Source organism: Cephus cinctus, unplaced genomic scaffold, assembly GCF_000341935.2.
Source record: "Cephus cinctus unplaced genomic scaffold, Ccin1 Ccin1_scaffold0462, whole genome shotgun sequence".
NCBI lineage: Eukaryota > Metazoa > Arthropoda > Insecta > Hymenoptera > Cephidae > Cephus > Cephus cinctus.
Window position 1 is genome coordinate 1018941 of NW_014333138.1, and position 12361 is coordinate 1031301.

Here is a 12361-nt window from a genome sequence, read left to right on the forward strand (position 1 = left end):
TGGGGGATCCTTGACATAGGACACGGATCCAGCCTTCCTTCCTGCTATTCTTTAGAATTTCTGTCGAACTATTTTCGAGAGAAATTTTGAAATCTTTTTTTCTCAATTTTCAACTTGATTTTTCAAGATTTTTCTCACTACATAATTTTTGTGTGTGTGATGTTAATTGATTTTTGGAAAATTTTTCCTTTTTATTTCGTACCATTGAATAGTCTTTGACACGCTTTAGTCAGCTTTGGTAATAATTTGTATTTTGCAAAATTTTTCTTCTTTCTCGTATTCGTGCAACAAACTTTTATGGTAATATTTACGGATTTTTAGGTGAAGTCCGGCTTGTTTGTACGAATTTATTTAGGATCGACTCGAACACCATAAAACTCTCAACAGCTACTTGAGATTCGAACGCTATTGAAATGTATTGGAACAATGGATGAAATTGACGTGTACTAAAATTCTCTTGCCAGGACCCTTTCCCTTCTATTTACCTGACAGCTCCGTTTCTGGCCGGACATAAATGTTACCTGCCTACGTAGAAAAGAGAATAGTTTCCAAAATTAGGCGCCATGACGAGTTTCCTTGCTGTTATACTGTGTATACGATAATATATTTGTCTAATAGAATTGTCCAATGAATTTATTCATTACCTGACACGTTTAATGATCTTCACTGTATCACATTTCAGTTTGTGCGATACTCGACGAATCAACATTATAGAAAAATAACATCAAAACTGTTGTTAAGCTGTTGGCTACGCGTTAAGTATGGGGTTCTTCGTTAAATTTCAAACTTTCAGACATTCAGTACCTCGTAAAGTTAGCCATGATAGAGCGATTCTCCAAATAATTATCAAAGCATATTTTTCAGAGGTTTAATATACCCATTACCTTTTTCTTGTTAAAAATTAATTAACAAATAAAATCACATTTGTGTTTCAAATGTTTCTTTGTTTCGTGCAGATCCCATTTGTATTTTGGCAAAAGAAAAATAGTTGGCAAAGCAAAATTCCAAGAAAAATATTGAAGAAGCAAAGAATTCAAAGAGGCTCACATGAGTCACTTTCCCTGTAGAAACGGAAGACCGCACCGTGCCCATCCCCATAAACCCGTAAATCTCTTAAGAGAGAGAGAGAGAGAACAAAAATTGTGGGGGGTCGTAACAGAAAGGGAAAACGAACCGAAAACAAAGTCCCGTAAGCCAAGCTGTAAACCGCACTGCATTCCCGCAATTAAGGGCCCAGAGGTACCTGACGCACCTAAAGTGCAATAGGTGGGAGGTTAGGGCATCCTGAGAATTGACCATCCACCTTCGCGTACCAACTGCATCTTAAACTCCCTCGTGTATACAGTTGGGGTCCTTGTGGGGAAGCATAGTATGTCCTGAGGTCTTCAGTCCCAAAGCCAGGCCGGATGGTACAGGTGTTGGCAGGTGTAGCTCCTTCAGGAATAAAAGGAGCAGGTACCAGGGAAGTAACGACGTGCAGTAGAGGAATAGGTGACGAAGGAAGGTTACCAGGGGTCAGGAGTAGTTCAGGAGAGGAACAACGATTAGTCGACTCAAGTAGTTGCCAAGGGGTAGCTAGAGGCTACAGGGTGAAAAGGGGCACCGATAGGGTTACGCACGTGAGAGAGACAGACCCAGGTGGGGTCATCCTGAGGTCGGACTAGGCGAAGCCAGAAGCATCTACGACGGGACGTTGCTGGTGCTACGTGGAGGGAAGACGGAGGAGGCTCGGTGTGGACTTTGAGGTGCAGAGTAGGAGGCGACGGAGGTGACTGTACAGCAGGAGGCAGCGGCAGAGACAGAAGTAGAGGTAGATGAAGCAGAGTGCCTGCCGTCGGGGAGTCGTATAGAAGGGGTCCGGTGGGCTGGTACCCTAGTGGAGGTGGCCAGGAGGTCGCCAGGAGGTGGGACCCTTACCAACGACCGAGGGGCAGTCACTTCGCGACCGCTCAGGAGGCAGCCGCTCCTCAGGCACGACTCTGGAAATGTGACCTTTTTCGCGAATTTACGTTTTTCTTTCCCCCGAAAATTTTTCAACGCCGGTCTACAGTTCCTAGAGGCACCTACGCTAATCTACGGTGAATCTTTGAGGAATCTTATTAGATTGATATATATATATATAGAGCGTCGTGCGGATATACGTGCGTGATTGGTGAATCTTCGCCGAGAGCATCGTCATCCATGGTATTTGTTGCGTGTCGAGAGAACTTTGGTGAAAATCGGCCCTTGTGACATTTTTTGGGACGTTTTGTTGCGCTGTTACCTGCGGTCATGTGAAATATGAAATTTTTCAAGAGTACCGGATGGTGCGGAAGATAGGGTTGATGGAGATTTTGAAAAGGAGCGGGAAACTTGGGAAAATTTGAAAGTACTGCTTTTACTGAAGTCCGATTGAAAAGGAAGAGCGACGCGGGAACTAGAAGTTTTTTAAAAATATTTTATTCAGAAGGCTTTTAGTTTTTGTACACATTTTGGTTTTTATTTTGGTCGTTCTTTTTTTTTGTGTGATTGTGCCACGAATGTGGACGACGAATGACGCCATGTTGGAAAAAGTGCGTGATACGACTCTTTGGAAATATTGTAAATTTGTGAAGTCATTGAGGTAATCCTCTCTTGAGATATTTTCGAAAAATTCTTGGAAGATGAAGTCGTTTTTGGATATGGATTGTGACGATTGGTGATCTTTTTTGGACGATCTTTATTTTAATTTTTTTTTATTTTTTATTGATCACGGTTGACGGGGCTCGTCCATTTTTGTTTTCGAAAATTTTTTTACACAAAAGTGACAAGTGATTGGTTTCTTCTCTTCTTTCATTCAAGTGAAAAGTGCGCAATCATCCATTTTCTCTTACTTTGACGCTTTCTCGATTTGAGTGCTGTATATTTCGGATACTCTCGGTTTAAAAGATTTTTTATTCTCGTTACTCGAATTGTGAACTGTTATCGTCCAGTTTCAAAAAAGTGAATAGTGCTGACAAAATCGTCGGATTTTTTGGCCTTTTCCTTGATGTTTCATAGCTATTGCAATTTCTTCGGATTTCAAGGATCTTGTTGTTACGGAACACTTGAATAAGAGCTAGAAGAAAGAAAATTTTGAAAAACCTTGGAGAACTAATGAAGAGTATCGATTCCTCGTCTTCGGTGCCTTCTTCAAGCTCACTCTTCGACATTCCTCTCTTCCCGGATCGTCTTTGAAGGTCAGTAAAAAAAGATGATTACAAAATTCTATATATCGTTTATCTTGACACAACAAGAGGATAAATCGTAATTTTCATTAAAAGAGAAATACCTGCAATGTGAATGATGCATCAAAACCACTCTAAAAATTGCATAAAAATTGTGTCTTTGAGTAATCAATAACATTCCTATAAATAATTAATATTATTTTAAAAAGTAGTTATGTAAAAACTTAAAAAATGCAAATCCAAAAATATTTTATCGCCTTAAAAAAAAATCGAATAACAAAACAAAACGCCGATTGATAACGTTATCCTGAAAGAAACCTCGTATCCTACCTCTGAAAACATCAATAGCACGATCTGTCTAATAAATTCCTGAAAGTTAAAAAAAAAGTTTCAAATTCGAGAGCAAGACCTGAGAAACTTCGAAAAATAAAATCATCCGAAAGAGCCAAATGAAAAAGTTCATCGACCCGGGGTAAAAAAAGTACATTTCACGTATTGAAATAAATAATCTCAATCTCAGAGGATGAACCGGAAGAAGGTCGGAAGAAGGACCTTCGGCGATGGTTGGTTCCTCTTCCGGTAAGTAGAAGGGTAAGAATACCTCGTGGCATCAAAAGGGGGGTTCTCCCTAATCGCGTATCGCGTTGGTCCTATCGAAGGTGGGCAGTCTGCGAGTGTAGGGGTGGAAATATAAGGTAGAGTAGAGTGTAGCAGTAGCAGGGGAGTGCCAGGGTGAGATCGAGTCTGTTCGCGGGGTAGTGGGGATCTGAGAAGTCGCTAGGAGGGGGCCTAACGGGGGTGGGGTCTCTCTTACCCATAATCGGGGTGGGGGGAACCTCGAGACGAGTTACCGTGGGGGTGGGGGTTCTTAGGAGGGGCGCCTAACTGGAAGGCGCATTCACTCACCGGCCGTCGCCGACGCCGTTTGCTATGCACGCTTACCAACAACACGGGTCAGTCTTATTTCTTTCTTTAATTTTTTTCTTTCAATGCTCACACAACAGTTCGGTCGTTCCTTATTACCATTTTTCAATTTTAACCGGTAACGTAATTCGACGATAACGTAAACAGCCAATTGTCCTTCGATACGTGTGTACAGTGAAAATAACCAGAGAACGAGACCCGCGCCTAAAAATTCCGCCATTTAAAGTTTTGTGGGAAAAATCGTAAGATTGGTTCTGTTAATTTCGGAGTAAAAAGAGAGTTGACTAGAGATTGTGCTGAAATACTAAAAAATCGAAATACCAAAGTTTCCAGTAACAAACAGTGCTTTCATAAAACGCGGGAGATCACACGCCACCCCCAAACACTCAACGTTAACAAACTTAAATCTTCGGTCCTCCCCTTCTGCTGCCCCCGAACAATCCAACTGTCATCGACAGTTTCTCGTTAATAACAATTTTAATAAAGTCAGTGACAACAGTGAAGACCTAAGATGTAAACAATCCTCATTCTAAGCGCTGGTAACACTAGTATTTATTATGACGTCCTGTCGTGATGATCTCTTATGTGTTAGAACGAACGACTGTCAGTGAATTTATAAAAGTGAATATAAAATGACGTACTTAGACAAATTGACGTTTCTATCTTGGCAATCGTAATCCTTACCTTTCTCGGTTCAAAAAACGTGGGTGCTCTGCGCAATTGAACAGTGGTTGACAATCAAGTGATTATCAGTGAAACGTATACGAGGTGTCCGTGCTGATGATTTACTGACTGCATTTATGTTTGTTAAGGATGTGCAAAATCAGAGACTAACGAACTCGTGGGGACTCGAAATTGCCCGCCACTACGTTTGATAATGTTACGTCAGTTGAGCGACCAGACACCACGCGACTACGACGACTCTTTGATCTTTTACACAGTAACGTACGTTGCGAATTTTTTCGAGGAACTTTTATTGTTCCTTGTTGCGTTCGTTTCGTATGATTCGACTTTTTGAAATATTCCGTAAGAAACAGTCAGTTGCGAAAGACTCGCGCATGTGTATTTTTTTTTACCGACCGAATCCATCGACCTCTATTATCGTTGGCTCTTCACTCTTCGCTTTAATACCACATGAGTTCTTATAACGTTCTACGTATTTTTCGTCAAATACAAATGCTGAGTAAGTCGTCAGTCTCTGTGATAGGTTAGAAAGCACTTTGCTGAAACGGTACTGACATTTTTATACCTTTTCTTGTTCTCCTTTTCTTTTCTTTCTTTTTCTTCTTACTTTCAACCATATTTTTTACTCTACCACTACTGCTCGTGTGTTTTTCTATGTAAATACGGAAATTCATTAGCTTTGTCATTGCTGCCGGAATTAATTGAACTCTTAGGTTTTACTGCGATTACCCAAACACAATTAATTGTATTGTTTTATGGTTTCCTTTGGAATAGAAATTATGTCATACAAGTGGGCCGCGAATTGTGAACATTTTTATCATGTATTTTTAGTATTCGTTGTCCAAAGCACGTACTAGAATTTTTATTGGTGCCAAATAATTTTTGGTGCCAATTATTGTTGATATTTATTTTTTAAATCGGTCACTCCGTTTGGTTTGTTTGTTCTCTCTTGTACTTGAACGATACGCTAAACTCATTGTATATTTATGATTGGAGATGGTATTGACGTTAAAGAATTTTAATTACAAAGGAATACCCACTAAGTGAAGAAGGACGAGCAAATGATAGTTCGGTTAAAGAAACGAACGCGGCGCCGTTTTGCTTTTTCTGAACACGTGCGAGCTTCACAACAAAGTTCCCAGGAGTTTTCGACTTGCGCACAGTGTCGTATCCTTGAATTTCTGGAGCCCCGTTCACGTCATTCCCGGCTATCTAAACTTCCACAATATAAAAATTGAGACAAGTTTATTGCGCAAAGCGTGTAAATCAATGAACGAGTACAAACGGTGCAATAAATTTATTAGCGTAGCTCGAAAATAATACGGGATAAAAAATGTATTGTATAAAAAATTGCAACAAATATTAATCCACTGTAAACTCAAAAAGTTGTAATTTTTGGATATAAAAGTATCTATATAGGTTTGTTTCTTATAACTTCAGTAGCACCCGTAGCAAACTTAAATCCCGATCGCTTAGAATTGCTCCCCCAATATTTTGCAAACCAATTATTGTGCATGTTATAATTTTTGTAAGTCTTTCAAGCGCCTTTCGGGATATCGTTTTGAACGAGTCCAAAATCTCAAATGTCTATGAAAAAAACAAATACCTTTAAAGGGTTATACTGTTGATTCCAATTACACAAGAGTCGCAGTATTATTATAATATCCGAGTGCGATGCTAAATTCATGTTAATTAATTTTGAACCCAGTCAATATTAAACTTTATCCTTGCATTGAGTTAATTCGACTGCGAGGACCTTTGTCACCTTTTAGCATTAGAATTAATCGTCTTCTAAGGTAATTAGTCGATTTAAACGGCACGATTACATCTTTGAATAATCAGTGCCTAATACCAAATTAATTAGACGATCCTTAGACACGTGATTATCAGACAAGTCTGTACTGACGACAGTATAATTTGCATAGGAAATAAGCTTATGCCTCTATCAATTATTTTAATGAAAAAAATGGCAAAAATATTTTGCAAACTTAATTGATATTAAAAAAAATGGATACTTATATGCAGTTTAGTAATTAAGTAACAATAAAATTTATGTTAATTGGCCTATATGGGACAATAAAAATTTATCAAATAACTCCAAACCACATAACCTGACAATCTCCACGCGACGGCACATACAAGCCGACACTGCTCGGCGCGACGGATGCGAAATATGTAAAATGGTATAATTGCAAATAAAAGCTTTAAATGAATAATTTTCAATTCACTCTAAAAATTTATAATCGATGGACAATGGTCGATCAATCCTAATACGCAGAAATGCCTAAAAATAAAATTTCAATTTTCCCCCTAAACTATCCGAATAATTACGTAAAATCGTATTACAGCCGTAAAAATTAAAACTACAAAAAGGCGGTAAAACATTTTTCCCATGGTACCGTCTGTTATTGAATTATTCAGAAGTACATTTGATTCACGTAGACACATGGACCTATCGATAAGTCCTCTATGAATTTGGTTAAAGTAGTTTCTCAGTGTAACGATAGCCTAACACATTAGGAATTGTAGTTGAATGGGAATGTTGCAGATTAAAGTAAACGGCACTGAATGCACTTAGCGGCGTGAGAATCGTGGTGGCCTGCGTGCATGGAAGAGAAGACTAAGAATCGTCGGCAAGGGCGAGGAAAGCAGCGCAAAAGAAAAGGAGAAGGAAAAGGAAAAGGGAATCGCGAAGAGCCGAGAAGAAAGTAGAGCAAGGTGGCTTCGCAAGCTCGAAAAGGGTCAAGGATCAAGGATGTCGAGCGCCGCGGAGAGTCCTGACGGGATGGCTCTGCAGTCCCATTATTCCCTTAGATGGAACAACCACCAGGCCCATATTCTTCAGGCGTTTGAGGCACTCCTTCACGCCGAGACCCTCGTCGACGTGACCCTCGTCTGCGCCGAGACCAGCATCAGAGCTCACAAGGTCGTTCTGAGCGCGTGCAGGTACTTTGACATTTATCTCTATTCTTCTTGCTCTTTCTGCTTTTGCATTCGAATGATTGTAAACACGACTCCTGTCACTGAGTGTAAATACCACGTGTGATAGACACGTGGTTTTACTTGTAAAAAGGAAATTTCTTGATTTTGTAGCACGGAACTTTATTTTAATAAGGTTTCGTCGGTGCACTGTTGTATAGCTGTATATAGTTGATGCCCATCTATCTGAGGATGTGAAAGGGATTTTTCTTTAAGAATGTCTTTCTCAGCTGTCACGATGACTCCAAAGGTCGAGGTAGACTTCAGAATGAGCTTGATTTGTTTGAGTTATTAAAATTTGTATTGCTCGTCTTATTTGATGGAACTTTGTGATAATGAGGAAAATTTACTCGTAACAGTCCCTTCTTCGAGAGGATATTCGCGGAGCATCCCTGCAAGCATCCGGTGATCGTGTTGAAAGACTTCCCCGGCCGGGAGGTGACGGCACTGATTGACTTCATGTACCGTGGCGAGGTACGAGTAGGACGTGAAGAATTGCCAGGACTGATGCGAGCAGCCGAGAGTCTTCAGGTGCGAGGTTTGGCATCTTCGGAACCAAGGCCAGCGAGTCCACCGGAAACGCCAACGGCGGATCTTCTACTTGGAGAACCGTCGACGCCGGAAGGCGCACGTCAAGGTACGCCAGAGGACGACGACGCGTCGGAAAGCGCGACAGTGCCACCTCCGGAACCTGGAGGCTTTTCCAGGGAACATCAGCTAGCGCGTGACAGGTTACCGCACATGGGCCAACTTAATTTCTCAGTGCGGGAACTGCGGGAGTCCTGCGGTTCGCCATTGATGCCCCGAAGAAAGCAAGCGAGACCGCGACGAAGATCCGGGGAGTTGGTACCTCAGGATTTGAGTAGACATCATCCCGCCCCGAGTCCAAGTCCTCCGAGTGGCGGTAGCGGCGGCGGCGGTGGTGGCGGCGGCGGCGGCGGCGGACTGAACCTCACGAATCAACAGAGGGACCAGCCCGGCCAACAGGAGGACATGGCGGAGAATCTGTCGATGAAACGGTCGCTCTCTCCCTTACCGACGGAGCACAATATCAAGACGGAGAGCGAGAGTGCCAGCAGTCCTCGAGGATCGCCTCTAACAGGGACGAGTCTACAGCCCGACGGTTCGTTGCAGGAGTTACCAGCAGCAGGGTTCCCAGGAGTCTCGGCCCTCTCCTTAACCCCACCCCATCACCACAGTGAGTACCTGACCAGTCTGGGACAACTGGCAGCTCAGTGGCTCCCGAATCACCCGCAGGGTCAACTGCCTCAAGGTCATCACCCACGGGAAGGGAGTCCGCACAATAGGTCCCATCCTTACCAACAGCAGCAACAAGACTCGCCTCTTACCCCAAGACGGTCGGTTGCCGTTTTTCCCATGGACGGGGTGGGCCACTTGGCTGGTGCCGGCAGTTTATTCCCACCAGGAAGCACACTCGACCGAAGCAGCTCCCTTTTGGCGGATCTCCATGATAGTTTCAAGCCGGAGAGCCTTCACGGCCTCTTTGGCACTGGTCTCGGACATCATCCCAGCAAAAAGGCGAAGAAGCACAGAGCCGAGAGTGCAGATGGTCCCCGAAGATGGTCTGAGCACAGTCGCGGGTTACCCGTGGGTCGACCTAAAGGTCAGCACAGTGCACCTAGAGGAGGACCGCCCAGGTCATGGACCAATGCTGAACTCACCGAAGCACTTCAGCACGTTTGGAACAAGAAAATGACGACCTCACAAGCCAGCCGTATCTTTGGCATCCCCTACAACAGTTTGCTGATGTACGTGCGCGGCAAGTACGGCAAGAGTCTCAAGCTGGAGCAGTTACGCAGGGACTGCACAGGTGCCACCACCGGCGAGGTAGTGATGAATTCTTTGAACAACAACGTCAAGGCCGTCCAACCGCCCACGCAGATGTCACATCATCTGGCGGGTATTCCACATCCTGGTGATGACGCGGGATTCACGCATCCCCTTCTGGGTGGTAATTTACCCCAGGGTTTCTTCCCAGACTTTAGTGCTGCCTTTCCGGTACCCGTTAGCATGGTGCATCTGCTGCCACCTAGCGAGCAAAAAGCCTTCGAACCACCACCCACATCAGGACCCGTATCCAGCGAACTCACCCCAAGGAGTAGGACGCCTTCACCATCGGCCGCGCACGATCCGCCACCTCAACCACCGACGCAATCGGCCCCAGCGCTGTTGCAGCAAAATGGAAACGACTAGGACCATCTTCATTTACTTCTTCTTCTACTTCTTCTATTCTTTAATATCGTTATCATCATTATTACTATTAGTCTTCGGATTCTTCTTCGCCTTCGGCCCGACCTTCCATCAGCTCCGCTGACCCATATCCACCAGCCGATTATCAAGACTGACCCACATACCGGGTGACCGTCTAACGTCTCACCCTCGCAGCAAGTACCACTGCTTTACACGGTTGCTGATACTGCCCCATTATGGCGCTTTTTTTTTTCTTCTTGACCTGCTCGTAAAAGGAAGACGACCTGGGCCAATCTGATGCCCCTTGCAAGTTTGACCTTTCACCTCTTTATATGATAAATGCGCATTTCATGCGGATAACAATAACGTGCGAGGTGGTACCAAAGCTCATCACTATACAGATACCCCTATATAAAGTCTATTATCCAGTCGAATCTTATTTGTCATCTAATACCAATGTTGCCTCGTTGACATTAATTTATCTAGAGGATTGGCTAACGATTGGTCCTGGTTGTCCAACCACGAGCTATCATACACAGCATCACTATAAACAGTTCCTGCTATAATGAGCGATCATACCAAATAGTACTGTAAACTAAGCTGCTGCTAAATGATTCCACAAAGCGTCGCTACCCTGAACGGCGTCCGCTAGCAAACTCGTTATCACCCCGTTGCTTAAAATTTCTATTTCGATTACCGAATATACGGAGTCTTGACGGATACGCTGACACACGATAGATTTCTCCGAGTACGTAAAATATCCCGTACCAATAGAAATGTTTAAAGTACCATAGAAGCACTGCTTTGCAAAGGACTGTTTCTATACTTGCTCTCAAAATTAAAAAAAAAAACAAGTATTTTTTTTGAAAAATTTCCATAACTTGCTTCTGCGGCCAACTTCGTAGATTCGGTTTCGAAGGACTAAACAAATGAAGGATACTATAAACCTGAAGTGAGGGGGTGAGAAAGGGGACAGAAGGAGGAAGCAAAGATTAGACAAGTTAAGAAAATGAAAATCTACGTGAAAAAAAGCTTATTCTAGCCTTTTACAAGGGTTAGAATGTCACAGGGTTGTTGCAGGAGCTTGCTAAGTGAAATCTGATGGGAGTAGACAATTTGTGGGTGATAAGAGAATCGGGGTCAGTGCAATACACAGAATGCAAGCAATGCAGAAAAAAGTCTTAGTTTAATCGGACCTCGCTGGCGGGACGGCTTGGCAAGCTCTGTAAGATACAGGAAAAAAAAGAAAATACCAAGAGGAAAAATAAAGAGGCAAAGAGAGACACGTACAAAATTTTGGTGGTATGACGTAACAGTAGATGGTGGATAGGGGAGTGCGGGGTTTAGCGGTTTGACATTGAATACCGAAGAAAACGAAAAACTAAGAAGGAAAATCAATCCACAGTAACAATACACGGTGACCATTTTTTTTGTTCAAACTGGAGTAAACGCATAAACGAAAATTTTGGAAAAATGAAAACAGAAAGATAAAAGAGAACGAGACGTATGACGATGAAACCTTAATCGTAGAAAAAAAATTTGAACACAGTCTATAATAACAACAATATTTCGACAACCAGACGGAAGCGCAGGGTAACTAACACATCAGGGATAGCCACAGACAAATCTACGATAGATAAAAAAAGAAAACTACATATTAAACTATAATGGTAAAGGTAATTCGTAAAAAAAAAAAACTATAATGCATAACGCGAATATTTCGTTAAAGGAGGCTCGACGAGAGTTGAAAGGCAATGGAAGATTAAAAAAAAGATACGAAAAAAAAAAAACGGCGAGAGAAGTAGAGAGAAAAGGTGATTTTGAAAAATAAGCGTGTCTGAGTAGACGAGCGTTTAGCGACAAGAGTGCGTGTAAGGTATGCCTGTGCGATTGCGTGAATGCGATAGAAACGCGACAAGCGCGTGACGGGGTGAAATTTTGGATAAAAAAAAATAGAATTTGCCGTTGTGTCAAAAAAAAAATGAAATCGTGCAAACGAGAGATCGGTATGGATAGATTATTAATTATTATATAGAAAAACGTAATGAGGAATGAAAAAAAAAAGTGTATCGGTATCGATAAGGGATTTAAAGTAAATACATAGAGAGAGACCACAGGCTTCCAGCCCGTAAAGAAAAAACAGCCTGTACAATACAAACTGATATTATTATTGATTATTAATATTATATATATTATTATTCTATATACAGGGTGTTTCAAAAAAAAAAGAGGTTTACAAACTGTCCCTGCCTGCTGTACCACTCCGACGAGTGTTTTCTCCCTCGGACGTATTAGTCATTAGTTTAGTACAATTATTTTTTTTCCCTGACTACCCTCGAGCGTTAATTATATAATCTTTCTCTCTCTCCCCCCCCCCC

The 12361-nt window shown here is 42.3% G+C and overlaps 1 protein-coding gene across 4 annotated transcripts; it reads left to right on the forward strand.

Moving 5' to 3' along the window:
- The first annotated feature begins 1938 nt into the window (after window positions 1–1938).
- On the forward strand, window positions 1939–12350 carry LOC107268053 (protein jim lovell). 4 transcript variants are annotated; one of them, XM_015740415.2, is made up of 3 exons: window positions 1939–3197; window positions 7342–7739; window positions 8132–12350. In XM_015740415.2, the coding sequence occupies exons 2-3, from the start codon at window positions 7549–7551 to the stop codon at window positions 9984–9986; spliced, it is 2046 nt and encodes a 681-aa protein (XP_015595901.1). In that variant the 5' UTR covers window positions 1939–3197; window positions 7342–7548; the 3' UTR covers window positions 9987–12350. The 4 variants fall into 4 exon arrangements, with proteins under 4 accessions (XP_015595901.1, XP_015595898.1, XP_015595900.1 ...); XM_015740412.2 differs by lacking the exon at window positions 1939–3197 and adding an exon at window positions 4066–4138; XM_015740414.2 differs by lacking the exon at window positions 1939–3197 and adding an exon at window positions 4147–4648.
- The last annotated feature ends 11 nt before the right edge of the window (window positions 12351–12361 follow it).